Source organism: Solanum dulcamara, chromosome 10, assembly GCF_947179165.1.
Source record: "Solanum dulcamara chromosome 10, daSolDulc1.2, whole genome shotgun sequence".
NCBI lineage: Eukaryota > Viridiplantae > Streptophyta > Magnoliopsida > Solanales > Solanaceae > Solanum > Solanum dulcamara.
This window is the reverse complement of record NC_077246.1, coordinates 64,656,297-64,676,491: the sequence shown is the minus strand read 5'-3', so window position 1 is coordinate 64,676,491 and position 20,195 is coordinate 64,656,297. Positions and strand designations below refer to the sequence as shown.

The 20,195-nt window shown below is 34.0% G+C and overlaps 1 protein-coding gene across 1 annotated transcript; it reads right to left on the bottom strand.

The window, feature by feature from the left end:
- Positions 1-958: 958 nt before the first annotated feature.
- LOC129870875 (uncharacterized) lies at positions 959-2,026 on the bottom strand. The gene has a single exon (XM_055945759.1). It carries the CDS (start codon positions 1,917-1,919, stop codon positions 1,386-1,388), a length of 534 nt encoding a protein of 177 aa, XP_055801734.1. The 5' UTR covers positions 1,920-2,026; the 3' UTR covers positions 959-1,385.
- Positions 2,027-20,195: the final 18,169 nt, after the last annotated feature.

Below are 20,195 nucleotides of genomic sequence, written 5' to 3'. Positions count from 1 at the left end.
CTTTTAGTTCTTGTTTCCTTCCTTCCTTCATCTTCCACACAGACTTGTCTGGTCTCATTGGGGGGGGGGGGGGGGGAAGAAGGGAACTTCTCTTCAACCTCCAGAACCAACCTCTGATAAATATCACTATTTCATTTTGTTTTATCTTCTACTAAATTCTAACCTTCTATTATCAAAACTGTCAAATTATCAACAAATTTAAATTTAAAAATCAAATCACTATACTAAAGATGGGATTGAAATTCCATTTAAATAGAGCTTTATGGTTCTTCTTAACCAAAAAAAAAAGAAGATAATAATTTCGAAAAAATTTCAAAAGAAAAAAAAATATCAAAAGAACAATCACCTATCAAGAAATAGGCTCAAGGAGAAAAAGATACTGGGGAGAAATAAGTATTTTAACAAAAAAATTCATTCTAAATATGAATATGAGGACCTTCACAAAGCTAAAATATCTTTTTTTTAAAAAAAACATGTAATTAAAAAGGATAATTATATATTAAATTAACCTTATTAATTATGTTTTGTAAATAAATAAAAATTAATTTACTAAGATTGACAAGTAAAACATCAAGTAAAATGAAATTAAAGGAGTACTTCGTAATGCATGCTTTTTAAAATTGGGAACTCTTGACTTTCTGAATTTGAAGTCATTACTTTCATGATCTAGTAGAGCCGACGCTCATTACCGTTTTAAAGAATAATAAATCTACTGGATATAGAAACGAGCCAACTTTGAGAGATTGCTCTTTAGTTTCTAACAAGGATAAGGATGGTCGTCAATAAACTCAATCTACTTCTTCAGGTTGCCCAGCTCAACAGGATATTTCATCTGATTCTAGTCCCTTACTCAAGAGATCTTAAAGTTGAACACTGAGCTTTTCGAGCGAAATAAAAATAAGACCGATGTCCGGCTGAAGGTCAATGTTCTTTTATTGGGTGGAAAAGTCAATGAAATTATTCTACAATCACATTCTATAATTTCTTCAAATATTTGTGTATAAAATGAGAAAAGTAGTCCATTTCAATGGACAACTTTTAAAACAACCAGCCAACAATACAAATAAAATAAAAGTAAACGACAATTCTCCACAGCCATTAAAAACAATGTGGAGAAAAATAAATCAAAATAGAATATCATCACAATCCAACCTAAACCCAAACACCAACAACAACAACAAAAAAAAATCAAAAATAAGAAAATGAAAAAGACAAAAAAATCTCTCTCCTTTTCTTCTTAGAGAACGCAGACTAGTCATCGGCTTTGCAAGTTCGACAGAATCTAATAACTTTATATTTTTGTTGAAAAAATCATTTATGGAACCGAATGACATTTTTTTTCGAATTTAAAATTCTAGTTTTGTCACTGATTCGGGGCTCTGCTTTCATGAATTATCAACCATTGCATTAAACTTCTCCAAAAAATGATTGTTGTTTTGCAATTTAATTTCTTCATAAAACCTTTCAATAAACTTCTCAGCTCTTTCATCAACTGAACCATCATCATCATCGTTGTCGTCGTCGTCCTCACCACCAAAATCTGCAAATTGTTCCATAGAAGCTAATCCCTCCAACTCCAACACTGGGTACTTTCTCCTTTTTTCTTCTCCTTCGCCATTCGCCATTCCCAAACATCTCGAAATAAAGAAAACAGAGCAAATATCTCTGTAACTCCTCTGTTTTCTGAGTGAATTTTTTTTGTTATGGTAATGAATCAATGGTGTATTTGAAGGAGAGAATTGGTATTCTTGAATATACCCATAATTATAATGCTTAAGGAGACTAAATTTCTTCATTTTCTTCGCTTTTTTCAGAGAAATTAGCCTTGTAATAATGGGTTTTCTCATTTTTGATAAGAAAATTGACATGTTTAGTAGATTAGAAACTTTCTGGAAAACAGGGGAACTTTTTTTGGGCATTTTTTTGACTTTTGTTTTTTCTTCTAAGTTCAAAATGTGACCCTCACTTTTGAACTTGAAGAATGTTTTTTGTTTGGAAATTTATTTGTAGTGTTTTCTTGGGTACTGTGTGGAGCAATTTATTGGTGAAAAAAGGTGTGGTTTTTCAAGGAGTTGAATGACAAAGATGGTCCCTTATGTTTGAGTGTCAGTTTAAGATATAGTCCCTTAAGTATGTATTAAACAATTTTGGTTCTTTTTATGTTTATTACAGTATTTTTTTTTCTCTCAATTTATGTGGTGGTTCAATTGAAATTTTGAGATTTTATAAAGTTTGATCATGAATTCGAATATAAAAGCTTTAAGTTTTTGTAATTATATATTTAAAAACTACGTACAAAGAATTATAAATCACAATTATTAACAAGTTGAAATATTTAAAAGATATATAAAGAAATTTTGATTAAAGAAAAAATTTGGCTGACTCTCAAAATTTCAAATGTGCCACATATATTGATACAGAGGATTAGAAGTTTAACATTTTTACTCTCCATCATATATTAATTGAACTTTGTATGTTAGATTTGACAGAAATTATGAAAAAGGAAATTAGCTAGAACTCATATTTAGAGACATAACTTTTTTGTATTTTTTCATTGTTTTTGATTTATTTATAGATTTTGTTAAATCAAAATTATTAACAATTTAAAATATTTAAAATATATATAAAGAAATTTTGGTTAAAAATATTTAGCTGACTCTTAAAATTTCAATTGTGACACATATATTGAGACGGAGGATTAAAACTTAATATTTTTACTCTCCATCATATATTTATTGAACTTTGTATATTAGATTTGACAGAAATTATGAAAAAGGAAATAAGCTAGAACTCATATTTAGAGACATAATTTTTTTATATTTTCTTATTTGTTTTAGGTTTATTTCTAGAGTCTGGTTGAGTTTATTTTATTGCATATTTTAGAATTTGATGAGATTTTCTTGATATTTATGGTTAATTCTTTTTTCCTCACTGTTTCTATCAAATACAACGAAACATAAATTGTTAAATATTTAACAAAAAATATAATTTTTGACTAACTTAAATACTCAAAATTGTTCAACCGCATATCTAAGGAACTATTTTGAACGTATCCTTAAATCTAAAGGACTATTTTTGTCAATTTCTCTTTTTTCAAGAATGTGAAATATGAAGAAAGCTAGGCTGGAAAGGTTAGTGGTCGGTGCCAATTTGGATTTTATTATAATGAAATGAAGTAGCCGTTAAAGAGCGGGTTTTCTGTGAGTTTCAAATCTGGTGGAGCAGAGAAAATAGAATATAAAATTTTTAAAAAAATTCCATTCCTTAGTTTGCTATATTTTCGATTTTTAGATTTGGATCGATAAAAATTACGGTTGAAAGAATAGAATTTCCTTGCACTTAATATGAGGTTTTGAATTTTCGAACATGAAAATATATGTTATTAGAGAATACTTCATCTACAAATGAGTTTTACACAACACCAATTTAGATTAATCGAATCTCAGATACAATATCGGACACTAACAGAAAAAATAGAATAAAAAATCAAAAGAAATTTTGATTCTTTAAAGTTTGTTTGGATCAAGTTAAAATATCTAACATATGATTTTTGACTTATTTTCATGATTTTGGCTTTAAATTTAATACTTTAAAATACTTTTTATTTTATTTTATTTAAACACTATAAAAGTATTTAAAAATTATTTTGACTTAAAAATATTTAAAATAAGTCTATCCAAACGACCTCTTAGTCTTTTATAAATTCGATTTTCAAATCTTGACTAATAAGAGTTGTGGTGAAAATGATAGAATCTCTTTACTCTTAATCAGAGGTCTAGAGTTTGTGTATACGAAAAATATCCGTATTAGAGAGCACTTTCTTCTCAAATGGGTTGATGTATTTGCTCTCTTTTGGGAAGACTCTACCCTGTCTCCTTGTTACCTGCTATATTTTCTTCATTCTCTTTTTTTGTAATCTGGATTTGCTATAGTTAAGCTGAGAGTTTTTCGGAAACAACATCTTTATCTACACGAGATAATGAAAAGGTTTACGTATATTCTATCCTACTCAAACTCCACTTGTGGAATTTCACTAGGCATATTATTGTTTCTTTTCAAATGAGTCTTATGTGGCACGAATTTGAATTAGTCGGATCAAAAATACAAATATCGGACACTGAAAAAAAAAAGAGAGAAAGATTTCGAAATCTGAAACAGAAAAGTAGAATTTAAAATGAAAAGAAATTTCGATTTCCAAATCTGCAGCAGAAAAAATAGAATATAAAACTAAAAAGAAATTTCGATTCCTTCATCTGCTATTATTAATTGGCCATGTTTACATGGAACAAAACAGTAAGTACAGTTGTGTTGCATTCTAATCAAAGTTTTGTATTGCTGCTTTTTTTTTTTTTTGGGGGAACAGACCATACACGAGGCTCCCACCTCTCGTGCGCGGCCAGAGGTTGAGGCGCTCACCCCCAAGCTGTATTATACATAAAAAACAGAAAAATACACGGAGGGGGGCATAAACCTAACTTCCAATCCTATAGTGGCCCATAAGCCGATCTTCCTACTAAGGTCAACCAGCTCATCCCCGATACAAGCACACAAAAAAGAATCCTAGAAACTATGCACCTAAAGGAGAGGACTCCTCTCGATACAAAGAAACTGGGAAAACATAAATAAGGGAGACTCTCCCTTTACATAGTAAAGGGAAAATCTAAAGAAAAAAGGAGATGAATCCTCATAAAAGCTATATATACAACAAAATTTTAGCGTAAATGAGGATCATCAAAAAACATGGCTAAAATTATAACATGGAGAATCACAAACACTGCAATTGGGTGATCAATCCAAGGATGTAACACAAAGTAGTAGATCATGGAAGCTTCTTAATCCGTTTGGTCTTCCTCCGCCTGAAGCTAGGTAGGCCGACTCTATCTAGCATGTAGTATCCTCGAATACCACGAGGTAGCTGCTGGAGGGTAGTGTAGTGGCCTGGAATGGTAAGAGTGTGACTGTGCTTGGAGAGAGCATCCGCAGTGAAGTTTGCCTCCCTGTATACATGCCTGCAAGAAAAGAAGGCAAATAATTTGGAAATATCAACAAGGTCATGAGTTACCTGGTGAAGGCTCCACGGAGGTTTCGTCTGGTGATTGATCCATTTAGTGAGTAACTCTGAGTCAACTTCTAGGATAACATGTTGGAAGCCCTGTTGAATGCACCATCTAAGCCCATAAGTAGCCGCCTCTAGTTCAGCTTGATTGTTGGTTTCCTCCCCTAGTGGTATGGCGTAAGCGAAGAGGAATTTACCCATATGATCTCTTACAATGCCACCCCCCCAATTGCCCCCGAATTACCCAACGCGCTACCGTCAGTGTTTAGCTTAACGAAACCGAGTTGTGGCTTAATCTTTCGGCTAACCTAGCCTCCTCCGTCCCTCGGGACTAACAAGGGGTAGTACATGAATATTCACCTGTTGTCCATCGACTGTTTGATTCCTATCTTCAGGAGCATGAAATCAAACACCTTGATTTTATTTATTTTATAATTTTTTCTCAAATAAATCATGAATTTTCTAAATCTTGATCAAAATATATGCAATAGAATCTTAGTTGTATTCGGCTCAATCCTTTTAGTAAAAGATTGGGCCGAGTTTAATTGTAATTCAATCGAGATCAAAAGCAAATTGTGCAAAGGCTTCTAATTCTGCGAATTGCGCTAGTTCTAATTTTAATTTACCAGCTACTTGTTTCATGGCTTTTATTTGAGCTGCGGACCCCACTCTGGAAACGGAGATACCCACATTAATAGCTCACATTTCCTTTTCGATCGTTTCAATTGTAATTACAATTCATTTGATAACCTTGTCGATGAAATTGTAAAACTATATGATTCGTCAGAAAAGGGCATAATAGTTACTTTTTTCTGTATAACAGGATTATTAGTTACTCGTTGGATTTCTTCAGGACATTTCCCACTAAGCGATTTATATGAATCATTAATTTTCCTTTCATGGAGTTTCTCCCTTATTCATATCATTCCGTATTTCAAAAAAAATGTTCATGAGACTTGGGTAATCTTCATCTCATGACTACACTTATCTATGCAGGAGATAGTGTGGATCCAGTTCGAAGGCCAATGGATATAGGGGTATGCGACTCTAAGAAGATTAGAGATGTCCTTGAAAACTGCAAATTTCACTCTCGCCAAGCTAGAACTCTTCCCCCCATATTTGCTCGCGCATCTATTCTTCCACAAATTCCAACATATAAATATTAGGGTGGAGTGAAGGATAAGTTTGTGAGCTTCTGTGCGGTACTTGCGAAGCCACCAGCTCATAATAAGGGGTTTGAGGGGCATGACTTCATGTCTTATGCCTAGGGAATCTGAGAAGTAGCGCCAAATATTCCTAGCGAAGTGGCCAGTGCTGAAAATGTGTTCTATGGTGTCCGGACCTGAGCTGTGGCAGCAATAACATGGAGTGGAAACATGGCCGAATGCAGTGATCTTTTCCTCCGTGGGCAGCTTGCCTCTAAAAGCCCTCCACAGCAAAAAAGAGCATTTAAAGGGTATGTTTTTGTGCCAAGTATAGTGGTCGGAGAGTGTCTTGGTCTTGTGTTTCCTCACAAGCTTCCATGCCGAAGAACAGGTGAAGCTTCCATTGGTATTCAACTTTCAAATGGCCTGATCCGGTTTGTTTTCTTGCGTTTGTAGTGTGGTAGATTTATGAGAGTAATGAGCTGCGCTGGAGCCAACTGATTTAGCATGTCGATGTTCCACTGCCCATCTATAAGAAAATCAGCCACCCTAGCATTGTTCGCTCTTCCCAGCTCCTATCTATAGTTCGCTAATGGTCCGACACCTAGCCAATCGTCCCACCAGAAATAACACGAACCCGAGTGTAGCCTCCATTGAATGTGGGGTTCAGCAGTGTGTTTGTTATGCATCATATGTTTCTACACACGCGACTGCCCAGAATGGAATTTTTTGGTGATGGGGTTGGCTCTTTGACAGTATTTGGCTCTAAGAAAATCACCCCACAACGTCTATTTAGCTCTAAATATCCACCACTGCTTGAACTAGAGAGATTTGCAGACATTTGTAGTTCTCTTCAACCCAATACCTCCTTCATCATAAGGATAACACAGGTTTTTCCATGAAGACCAATGGTATTTTTTCTTGTTATCCTTCCACCCCTAGAAAAAATCAGCGGTAACTCTCTCAATCTGCTTGAGAGTAGTACTGGGAGGAGTAATGGCTGAAAGGAGGTGAATGGGGAGCAACTGAAGTACATATCTTACAAGTGTAGCTCTACCTCCGTAGCTGAGGATTTTGGAATGCCACCCTCTAATTCTGATGACAACCTTAGAAACCATGTTCATGTAGTACATGACTCTCTGCCTACCAATGTAGAGAGGGCATACTAAGTAGGTGATGGGACTATGCTTCTGAGTGAAATCCGTAACCTGTTTTACCATATCCACATTGTCTTGGAGTGCATTGGAATGCATCATGAAGTGGCTCTTATTCTTGTTTATAATTTGCCCCAATGTCTGTTCATATAGAGTCAAGGTCTTCATGATAATCTGAAGAGTTTCCCTCCTTCCGGAGGTAAAGATGATAACGTCATCCGCAAAACTCAAATGATTAATCTGTGGGCCTCTTTTCTCCATATGAAAACCCTGGTAGAAGTGGTAAGTTTGAAGACTATTCAGCATTCGGGACAGCACCTCCGCTCCTAAAATGAATAAGGCGGGAGCAAGAGGGTCACCCTGTTTGAGCCCTCTAGTGGAGTGAAAAAAACCATGTCTAGACCCATTAACGAGAACGGAGTACCAGTTATTAGACATGATTCGCCAAATCATATCAATAAAGGTCTCACCGAAGCTCATTCTTCTCATTACCAGACAAGTATAGGACCAGGAGACTCTATCATATGCTTTGGCCATGTCTAACTTGATAACCACATTCTCACCAATAACAGGCTTCCGGATATCATGGATAATCTCCTGTACTAGCATGATATTTTTTGAGATGCTTCTTCCTTTTACAAACCCGGACTGATTAGGAGAAATAAGACCGAGGAGAATGGGAGAAAGCCTGAGGCAAATGAGTTTTGATATTATCTTATTAGTAAAGTTAGTAAGACTAATGGGTCTATAGTCAGAGAGCGTGTTGGGGTGATCTACCTTTGGGAGCAACATTAAACAGGCATGAGAAAAACACTTATGTATAGCATGGCCACAGAAGAAAGAGTTAACCACTGTAAGTAGGTCCTCCGAAATAATTTTCTAGCAAGCTTGGAAAAATTTCCCATTCATGCCATCCAGACCGGATGCAGAGTTAGGATTCATGGAGAAGATCACCTGTTTTAACTCCTCAATGGTAGGCGTGGCTTAAAGGCTTTCATTCTGAGTATCTGTGATCATTCTAGGAACGTAATTCAAGATGTTCTCCAAAATCGGAGACTCATCACCTGTGAATATTTTCTGAAAATGATCACAAGTTGCTCTAGCAATGTGTTCGTCGCCTTGAATCAAATCCCCCTTTTCGTTAGTAACCTTGTGAATGAACAGTCGCCTTCTCCTTCCACGAATTAAAGCATGGAAATACTTGGTGTTAGCGTCTCCATCCTTGAACCAATGTAGTTGAGTTTTTTGTTTCAGAATGTTCTCTTCAATTTTAAGAAATCTGGTGTATTCGGCGTTGAGAGCATGCAATTGCATCCTGTTTTCTTCATTATTGGATATTATCAGATTTTCTTCGGCACTTTTCACCAATTCTTCATATTTCTTAACCTTGGCAAAAATGTCGCCGAATTCCACTCGCGACCTAAGTTCAGTTTGAGTAATGAACTTTTTTCGTATTACCTCCAGCTTTGGCATTGGGCTGTAAAACTTGCCTATGAGAGTATACTTACATGATTCAGCCATCTTAATCATGTAGTCTTCTCTCTTAAACATGATAGCCGGACAACCTTATTTTGTCACCCTTTTTGGGGGTGTTAGATCAATTCTGGTTGTAGGCTCAGCTTGTTTGGCTCTTAGTCTTGTAGCCATGGATTGCTTTGCTATAGGGGGTGGAGGGTGGTTTGTGATGGTGGGTTGGTTGGTAGAGGGGCTTAGTCTTAGGAGGTAGCGCGCTGGGGGTTAAGGACACTACAGATTTTTAGAGTTTTTTGAGTCGAATTTTTGGAAATTGGATGAGATGGGAGGGAATTCTGAAACGGGAGGATGGTTGGTACGTTTGGGATTAGTGGACGTGCTAGGATTGCTCGGGGTGGTGATACGATCAACCAAAATAGATTCGGGCACGAGAAGACTGTTTTCGGCCCTATTTGTGCAAGTTGGAATTTTAGAATTTGAGTTCGGGTGCCTAAAAATTGGGATTTTTGATTTTTGTCATTCGTAATGGTATGTGGGTCGTTTTGGGATTGCTAATTATTTTGGGCATTCACCGGAATAGCGATTCCGGTGGATTTTTCAATAGTTTCTACACTAGTTTCGATGTTGGCCTGATCAACATGTTTCCTATTGTTAGGATCCTTAACAGTTTCCTTGTTTTGAATTCCTTGCGACTGATTCTTTTCATGAACACTTTGATTGACAACTAAGGGAGTTTGAGTTCTATCATTCTGATCATTTCTATTGTCATTGGTCATAGCTATAATATTATTCCTAGCAGTAGAACCATAAGCCCTTTGTTCAAGTGTATTCACAGGTATTTGAGCATCAACATTCTTGTTAACATGATGAAATTGTTCAGATTGAGAGAAATTAGTGAGCTGAGAAGACTTACCTCGAATTTCTGTTGACGACTTACTGTTACATTGCTTCTCCGTACCTTGAATTTCTTGAATTTATGCTGGAGCATGATCATAGTGATCACACGGTTGTATTCCATTCAATTGTTGCTGTACTTGGTCTTGCAAATTAATATTTTTTGAAAATTGACCTGCTGAACCTGCAATTTCGTGGCTCCTACTGTTCTCAGAGGTCCAAGGGATATTCGAATCCAATGGAGGTGATTCGAAGTGGCGCTCTGAGCTTAGGAGAGGCGCATCAAACTGAGGAACATTTTGGTATTAATTTTGTTTAAATTGGTTCGCATGAGCTCCTGCGCCGACACCACTTTCTTCACCGGCGATGATTTCTCCGATGAAGATTGTTCCTACAGCTGCGCCATGATCTTGTGAGCAAACCCCAGTAGGTCCGATCGCTCGAATCTCGCCGGAGCCGCTTCGAATATGAAGGCGCGATGGCGGCGACTGTGAGCGGCTTCTTTCAGTGACTGCCATGTCTCGAATCTCGCCTGAAGTTGTTCGATTTTGGAGGCGCAGTTCAGGCGACTCAGATGCAATTCTCGCATAATCGCCTGATGATTGCTCCCAATTTGATTGGGGAAATATTGTGCATTTTGAATCAATCCAACCTCACTTGAATTTGCATTTTCAGTATATTTTTGCAGATTCAAAGTGGTATTAGCTGGATTAGAGGATGAGGCTTGTTCTGGTGGTCTGGGGAGCTCCACCGGCGGCGCTAAAGCCATTCCGGCAGAACTGATATTGTGAAAGTGTGTTGGATGAACAGTAGAGAGAGATACTAGCGAGAGAGCTTTGTTTCGAATCTGAGGATGCTGGTGGCGTTTTTTTTTTTGTATTGCTTCATTCTGCAAGAGATCCGTTTCAGATCCCAAATAAAATTGCAATTTAATTTTTTTTCCTTGGATGGTTTTTTCTTTTATTTTTTGAAAAAAATATGACTTTATTTTCGATTTAATAATAAGTGTCAGTCATTTTAATTAGAACTATCAATATGAGTGGACGGGATTTAATTGGGCTTAGCTTATGTAGATTTTGAAAGAGACAATTTCAAATACATATAATAAACTAATTAGTTCATAATAAATATAATTATATTTTATTTAAAAAATAGCTAAAATCATAGAAAATATACAGTGACTATATAATATAGCTTGTCAAAAGTCATAGAAAATATACATTGACTATACAATATAAATTACTTATACATGAGCTATACACTGAATAAACATTATGATACACTCAAAAATTGAATATAGCTTGACTATACATGAAGTATACACTGACTATACATGCCTATACAACGAATAACCATTTTTTGATAATTATTTTTACCGAATAGTCAAGTGGCGTAATTATCCCATTTTGAAATTTAGCGGTGAGTTGGGTCGGCCCACTACGACCACAGGCCTTGAAATGACCAGCCCAGCCTAATAGGTCGTGGCTCGGGTCAACACACCTTCTCTAAAACTTTTTTTTTAATGATTTTTAAAAATCTATATTCTAAAACGAAAATGTTAACATAAATATAACGGTGCTAACTAGTCTCAAATTATAATTGAATTATTCTAATAATATTTATTTATTACGAACTATCCAATGTTTTTAATTGTTAGTAATGTTTGTCACAGAGAGAATTTTCGTATTGGATTGTTGGTTGATACAATTTTAGTTGTATATGATATCTATTGTTATTTTATTGGTCCGATGCTTTCAAATTTTAGTAAAAGTTTGATGATTTATAATTCAAATTTGGCTTCAAGTAAAAATTTGCTTGTACCGTTGGTTAAAATATATTAGTTGTTATTTACATATTTTATAAATATAATATAACTTTGTATTTGTATTTTACTATTTTAGTTTTTAGATTTTGCAATATAAATATATGGTGAGTTGTATAGACTTTGAGTTTGACTTTCCATTTTGTAATTCTAGGCCTCTTTTGTTTGTAATTAATAGAGGAATGAGTTTGAATCTGAATGCTTCAGATTTTAGGTCATTAATGCATTTGTTTTCATTAAGATTTAAATACTTATTTGATCTAAATAAGGGCCTGTTTGAATTGGTATTTGGGTTATGACTTATAAGTCAAAAGTTAGAAATTCTAATTTATGAATTTTGATTCGAGGACTCAAACTACAACAACTATTTAACAAATCAAAACCACCTCCCCCCATTATTATTAACGCAATATGTACGTATTTTTGTTAGTTTGGCTTAAAAACAAGTGTATTGCAAATATTTTTTATTTATCAAATACTACAAAAATGCTTAAAAGCTGTTTTGACTTACAAGCACATAAAATAACTCAATCCAAACATGCTCTAGGTTTTAATAATCAAGGGATCGTTTGGTAGCTGGATAAGAAACAAGTTATTTGTGTATTAATTTATGTATAACTTATACGACATTTGTAGGTAAAGAGGAAATAGGTTATTCATGTATAATATTAATACGATATTTGGTTGACAATTTAGAAACTCATAATAACTAATACATGTATAAGTTATAGGGCGCACAATCTATACATTATTTTATGCAAGATAGAATGTGGAATATAACTAATACCCACATAAAAAAATACATAAAGTCTCTCATAATTAATCTCTACATCATCAATATCTGCATAACTCAAACCAACTACCAAGCGACCTAAGATCTTGAACAATGTCTTAATATCGTTAAGTGGTATTTTTGTATGAATAATATCACTACACTCTATCCACAATCATTAGCCATCACCACTAAACTCTGTCATCATACCCACAACTATTATTACCATCGCTAACCACAATCACCACCAACCACCTCTGATCTGTTATTACAACCACCACTGCTGTCAATTACTATTGTCAGTCGCTACCACACCTACCATTTCCATTATAATTATATCCACTATAACCATCACCACTACCATTGTCGATCAACATTAGCATCACCAGCAGCCAAACACGGCCATGAACCACCTCTTTCATCACAATCACTATTGACAACCACCGCTGCCAACCACTACAGTTAATAGCTACCTTACCGACCATCTCTATCATTATAATTATATCCACGGCTACCACCAATGTCATCATTGCTACTACCTCCACAATTACTATCAATCATCTATCACCATTGCAGTCAATCCCTACTATCAATCATCTCCACCATCATAACTAGTACTGGTGTCAACTAACATCAATACATCGTCAAGCACCATATATTCTTTGGCCATCACCATCAATATCGCCAACTACTAACATCAACTAACTTTACAATCACAACTACCAACTATCACTATTGCATTAGTCACTATAACACCAATTAAATTATACAAATAAATATCTAAGAATGTATTTTATTTAGTAGTAGTTAGTTATTATTAAAGAAAAGGCTATCGGTAGGGATTAGGTTTTTCTAACTTTCTTTCTCTTCAAACATTCTAAACTTTAGACGTCGTTTTCATTTGGGTAAGCAATCTGTAGAAGAAATCGTTTCTAAGGAAACAATCACCTCATCATTAAACAATGATTAAACAATCTTAGGTTTAATACATAATTTTACCTTTCTGAATTTGTAGTCAATTTCATTGTATATACTCTTCCTTCGAGGGAAATCTTTTATCCACCAAACGTTTTACCTAATGTATTTTATAATGCACATCAGTTTTGTGTTTGACCAATTTAGTAATTGTGTATATTTTATTAAATAATAATATAATAGACATTACTTTTTGTGCTTGATCATTGTTTCTAAGCTTAAGTCATTGACAAACATTTAAAGTTATTTAGATATTTTATTTGAATATCTTAACTAAGACTTGTACCTATTGAACACTTTCATTATTCAAAATGATTAAACACTTTTCCCTGACATGACATGAAAGTCGTAATGCACCTAAATTGAACGCGTGAGTGGTATAATTTTTAGCTATTTTTGTATCTCTTTCTTCTTCTTTCTTCTAGTCATAATATTTTCCAATACCACCACCATTATTTCCGCCATTGCCGCCGGCGTCAATGTCGCCTCCACCACCATCCACCCTTCTCTTCTCTCTCTTTTCTTTAGCCACCTCTCTCCATCCCTTCCCACTGCCATCTTCATATGAAAAAACTCCATTACCTTTGTAATCAGTGGTTTTTAATATAATTTTTTGACATTTTTTCATCTTCTTCTCCTTTCTTAACTGTATCACTACCCATCATCAAGTTGTTTGCCACTGCTATTACAATAGCTATAAAATCTATCAATTATATTCTTAAACTAAACAGAACTCCTTTGTTATCTCTCCAAATAAAAGAAAAAACAAATTTGAGTAGTATAATTTTTACCGGTGAAATATTTTTTTCCCACAAGTTTAATCACAACATACACTTATATCAATATAATCTAACAATAAAATATCAAATCAATTAATTAAAATTGATAGTTAAAAAGAAACGAGGAATTCTTCAACCAAAGTTAAGAAAATCAACTATGGAACTCAAAAAAGTTTTCACCGTAACTAAATTTTTCCCGACAATATTGATGGGAGTTTATAATTTTCCGACGAAATTTTATTCATCTTTCTCACCAAAACTAGACGGAGAAGAAGGTTAAAGTTGAAAAATAGATTGAGGGAGGGTTGTTTTGTTGGGGATGTTACAGTTGGCCTGGGATGAATGAAGAGGGAGAGGGTGGGTTGTCGTTGGTGGGTGGGTGATTTTTTTAGAAAATATTTTTTTCTTTAATTAGTTAAATAGGCTAAAATAGTTATTTTTTAGACTTTCATTTTTTAAATAAATTTTTGAATTCAAATGCCACATGACGTTATTTGATTTATCACTTTGCCATGTCACCGTCATGTCATCGCGAGTATATTACACACTTCTTATATTTTTGGCTAATTGTCAAAAAAATGTCAAATTGATATCATTTTTAAGCGGCAGTGGTGTTCAATATAATAGGTACGTACAAGTCCTAGTTGAAGTGTCTAAGCGAAATATGCGGCCCTTTAAAATTGTCCGCATATTTCACTTAGACACTTCAACCGACTCTTTTTCCTATTAGACACCCCATTCTTAACAAATAAATACCTATCAAACATTTTCTTGACACCTAGTAAAAAAAAAGTGTGTGTAATAGACACGCGAATGACATGGCAAAATAACAAATCAACCGAAAACACGTGTCATTTTAATTTAAAATAATCATAAAAATAAATTGTAAATATAAAAAAGTATAAAATTAAAAAGAATAGAATTTCAACCAAAAAAGAAAAAAAATTCCACTTACACCCCCCCCCCCCCCCGCCCCCGCAAACCTCCCCTTTCTTCTAATTTCCTGACCTTGTCCACCATTTTTATTCTCCATTTAGAAAAAATGAAGGTTTTAACATATAGTACTAAATATGAATTCACTATTTTGTTTTCATTTATATCTTCTTTCTTATTCCAAGTTTAAATTTGTAGTATTTTTTTTAAAAAAATCTGCTCTTCCTTTTTAATTTCAATTTCAAGGTTTTTTTTTTTCTGTTTCTTCTTCGTTTTGTTGGGGATGAGAGGGTGTAGGTAAGGGATAGGGTTCGTGTTGGGGGAGGTGAAGAGGGAGAGAGAAAATATAAACTTTAGATAGTGATCTCTATTTTTTCCGGCAAAGAAGACATGAATGGCGGTCTCTAATTTTTTCGGCAAGAAAAACATAGATGATGATCTCCATTTTTTTCGACAAAAAAGGGCGAAAGGTAATTCTACTTGAATAATTAATACAATGATAAGAAGATTTTTTTTTTAAAAAGAATGAGGAAATTTGGTAAAAAAAAATCTAGTGGTGGATTTGTGGTGGTAAAGTGGTGGCAACAATTTTGAATGAGAGAGGTAAGAGAAAAAGGTTGTTTTTAAAAAAATAATAATGAGAAAAATTCGCAATTTTTTTTTATAAGACAAACCATCTAAAAGAAAAGAAAAAAGGGGAAAAGATTATTTGAAATAAAAATAAATAAAAAAGAAGAAGAAAGGAAAAAAATTATTTAAAAATATAAAATAGATTTTTAGAGCAATCCTAACAGAAAGTGCAGGTCACTTTTTGTGTCATATCAGCATGATGTATTTAATAGGTCCGTTTTACATAATTTAGATATTTAATAAGTACTATTTTTATTTGAGGTATTTAAGTAAAATATGTGAAAAACTTTGAATGACCGTCGCTGACTTAAGCCTTGTTTCTAATTTCTAAATACGTCTATGTGATGCACTATAAGATCTGTGCCATTACTCTTAAAAATATATTATAAAATTACAATTCTACCCTTGATATCTAAAAACAATAATTTTTTCATACATATTTTCCCTAGGCCACACCACCTGCTCCATGGTTGTCACTATTATTATTCACTGTCACTACGAAGACCTTCAACTAACTATGCATACATGATATTATGTGGTTGTAATTATAAGATTTTTCATTCTTTTAATAGCTATAGCCTATAGTGATCCAAAGGTGTGAGATGTATGTTATTGGGGAGAAGAAAGAGAACGATTCCCTAGACTCTTTCAGATTGAGATATAGTTAATTAGTTGATATTTACCTATGACTTTATGTTTAGTTAGTAAATTAGATTTTATTTTCATAACCTAACTTTGATCAACAAGTTTAAAACTAGACAAAAGATATGTTGTTGATTTACATGCAACAAGGAGGCACACAATATAATTAATACTCCATTTATAATTGTATAATTTAATTATACCAATGTAAAACGACTTAAAATTAAAAAAACAACATTTTAAATTTTCAAATCCCAATAAAATATCAGTGTACATTAACATATTTTATTCGTATCTTGTCGAGAATATTTTTGTTACGTTTTCAAGTTGACTTAAATATAGATTAATAATACGATAACAAAAAATAAACAGAGACAATTTCAATAGTTTTTATTATATATAGCTTTAATTTGTGTACAAGATTTGATTCTTACTGTTGCATTCTTTTGTATGACATTTATCAAGTTATACTCATATTAATTGGTGAATAATTTAATGTACTTATGAAATGATTTAGAGAATGAGTAGTTAAAGTAAAGGATAAATAAGAAAATAAAATGTTTTTATTTTGATATGTTAAAGTGAACAAGTAAGAGTGATTTTTTTTTTGCATTTTCTTAATATTATTGAAAGAGATAGTACCAACTACTCGTGCAATAAACCAGGTTCTGTATGTTGAACTGGAAATAATAAAGTAAAGAATACAAGTTTTATCATGAAAAACTTTCTTGCTAATTAAGGGGAATAAGCTAGGACCTACAATGCGTATGATTTCAGCAACCAAACTTTACCAACTTTTAGAGTAGTTTCAGATTACAATTCAATAATATAAAGGACTAATTAACTCTAATATTCTAACTCAACAATTAACTCTAACTGTTCTAACAACTCACCAAGAAGATCAATTTTCTTCTTGTTACAAATCTCACCCTTTTTTTTGGTAACTAATACTTTTTATTAATCACCAAGAGATATTTACATAATCATAACAAACTACATCACAGTTTGTTATACAGCAAAAGAAAAAAAACTCAACTAAGCCCTCAAAGATACAACTAACTTCAGAAGAGGAGAAATTGTTGTAGTCGAGTACTAATCATCAAAGGAGCTCTCAAACTGCACATATATGCTATTTCTTTAGTTATCTCTTCATAGTTTCTTCTTTTGTCTTCAAATGTTCTCTGATTTCTTTCCATCCATATTGCATAAGAGCACTCGACATACATTAATTTGAAGAGCTGCGCATTGTGAGACTTGCCTTTAGATTGTTTCAGAGTCCATTCCAAATGCATATCTCATGTATCAGCTTGAAAGAGTGGCCATTTAATCTAGGTAAGGAGTCTCTTCCAAATAGCTCTAGTAAATTCACATTGGGTAAAAAGATGATCTCTATTCTCCAAAACTTGCTGACAGAGTTTGCATTGTTGGTTGACATCCATTCCCAGGAGGTTAATCTATCTGTAGTTGGGAGTTTGTTCTGCAACATGATCCACATTGTAACAATAGCCTTTAGTCTTGCATTGTTGTTAAATATCATACTTTTCCAGGGAACTGTTGGTCTATTCCCTAGCAAGTTCACATAAAAGTTAGCAATAATTGGTGATTCTCTTTGAGTATGTACCTGTTCTAATATCACTCTAGCAGCAAGTATCTTCCTAACCACCATGAAGCCTGTTGAGGTATAGAAACATTAAAGACAGTATGGAATTTTATATAATAAGAATGGATCCATCTAATTCATAACTTATTAGTTTTATGAGCAAGATCCCATCAGGTCTTAGCAATAGCAGCTTGATTCTATAGTTGTATGTTGATAAGCCTCATTCCTCCAGCAGATTTGGGTAAGCACATCCTTTCCCATGCTATCAGTGCCCTCTTGGTGATGGTGTTGGTACCTGACCATATGAAGCTCCTGCAATAAGCCTCAATGAATTTAAGGACTTTTGTAGGTATAATGAATAGTTGGGACCAGTAAGCTTGGGTTTCAAAGAGAACTGATTGAAGTAATTGCATTCTTCCTGCATAGGAAAGCTTCTTGGCAGTCCAGGAGATAATTCGAGCTACAATTTTATTCACTAGAGATGTTCATTGCATAAGAGATAATTTTCTAGTGGATAAAGAAAAACCAAAATATTTAAAAGGAAACTCTCCATAGCTAAAATGGAATTGTTGCAGTATGGTCTCCTTAATTGATTAGTGACTCCACCAAAATAAATGGAACTCTTATTCATATTTGCTTGCAGTCCAGAAGCTAGGGAGAACTTTTGGAAACATTGATATACAACCCCTATTGATTGTTGATCCCCTCTGCAGAACAAGAGTAAATCATCTGCAAAGCATATATGATTTATTTTCAATCTTGCACATTTAGGATGAAACTTGAATCTTCCATTGTCTTTAACTTCATCTAGGCATCTGCTCAAGTACTCCATAGATATAACAAATAGGTAAGGGGAGATGGAGTCTCCCTGTCTAAGTCCTCTTGTAGCATTAAAAGGAGGATTGGGTTCTCCATTAACCAAAATTGTATAATTCACAATGTGCAAACATTCAAGGATCCAGTCAATGAATTTCCTAGAAAAGCAGAGATTCTTTAGAAATTGTTCCAAGAATGACCATTCCACAGAATCATAAGCCTTTTGCAGGTCTATTTTGATCATACACCTTGGAGAGATGTGTTTCCTAGAGTAAGCTTTAACAAGCTCATTTGCTAGGATGATGTTATCTGCAAGTTTCCTCCCTGGAATAAAATCTGATTGTGCTTCACTGATGATGTATGTCATAATTTTCTGCATTCTGGTAGCTAGTACTTTAGCAATGATTTTGTATAAAATGGTGCAGCAAGCTATAGGCCTATACTCTTTAATATTTATTGGGCTAGCAGTTTTTGGGATTAGAGTGACCATAGTGCAATTGACTGGTCTATAGAGTTTACCAGAAATAAAGAACTCTTTGATGGCTATCAGTATCTCATCTTTGGTGATGCTCCAAGTCTTCTTATAAAAATAGGCATTGTATCCATCTACTCCAGGTGATTTATCATTCCCAATAGAAGCTAATTCATATTTCTTCATCTGTAATATCTCTACATAATTCAGCTCCTTGTTCATATGTGATTGTAGTTCCTCTCCTCATAGTCTTCTTATCAACAGCCTGTAATTCTGTACTGCTAGATCCCATAAGAGCTTTATAGAACTGAGTGACTTCCTCCTTAATAGCTGCTGGTGTTTTGAGGCTTATTCCACTGAGTGAAGTGAGTTCTAGCATCATTTTCTTATTAGTTCTCTCCTTGATTATTGTTGAAAAATACGTGTTATTGCTATCTCCAAGCTTTATCCATTTAGCTCTAGATTTTTGTTTGAGGGCACTTTCTTCCACTAGGTTCTATTTCTCAATATTCATCAATGCTTGCCTTTCTTTGTTAAGGAGTTCATATGTGCATTGTTGACTAATCTTCTCCTGTGTTTGGATTAGTTCAAGTCTAGCTTCAGTTATTCTTATGGAGATTTTTTGATATTCCTCCTTGTTTAAAATTTTTAATATCTTCTTTAGGGCTCTCAACTTTGCCCAAATGTTTGACATTTTTCCTGGTGCTAGTTGTTTGTGCCATACTTCTGTTACATTTTTCATGAACTTGCTATGATCTGCCCAAATATTGAAGAATCTGAATGGAGGCTTGACTGCCCATTGGTTGTCCTCAATTTTAATTAGCATAGGAGAGTGATCAGAGATATATGGTACTTTATATTGTGTAATCACATGACCCCAATACATCATCTAATCTGGATTGACAAATATCCTGTCAATTCTGCTGCAGATTCTATCAGTACCCATCTGTTTATTTGATCAAGTATAATAATCTCCTTTCTAAGGTAGTTCATTAAGATGTAATTCATGCAGACACTTGGTGAAGTCTTGAG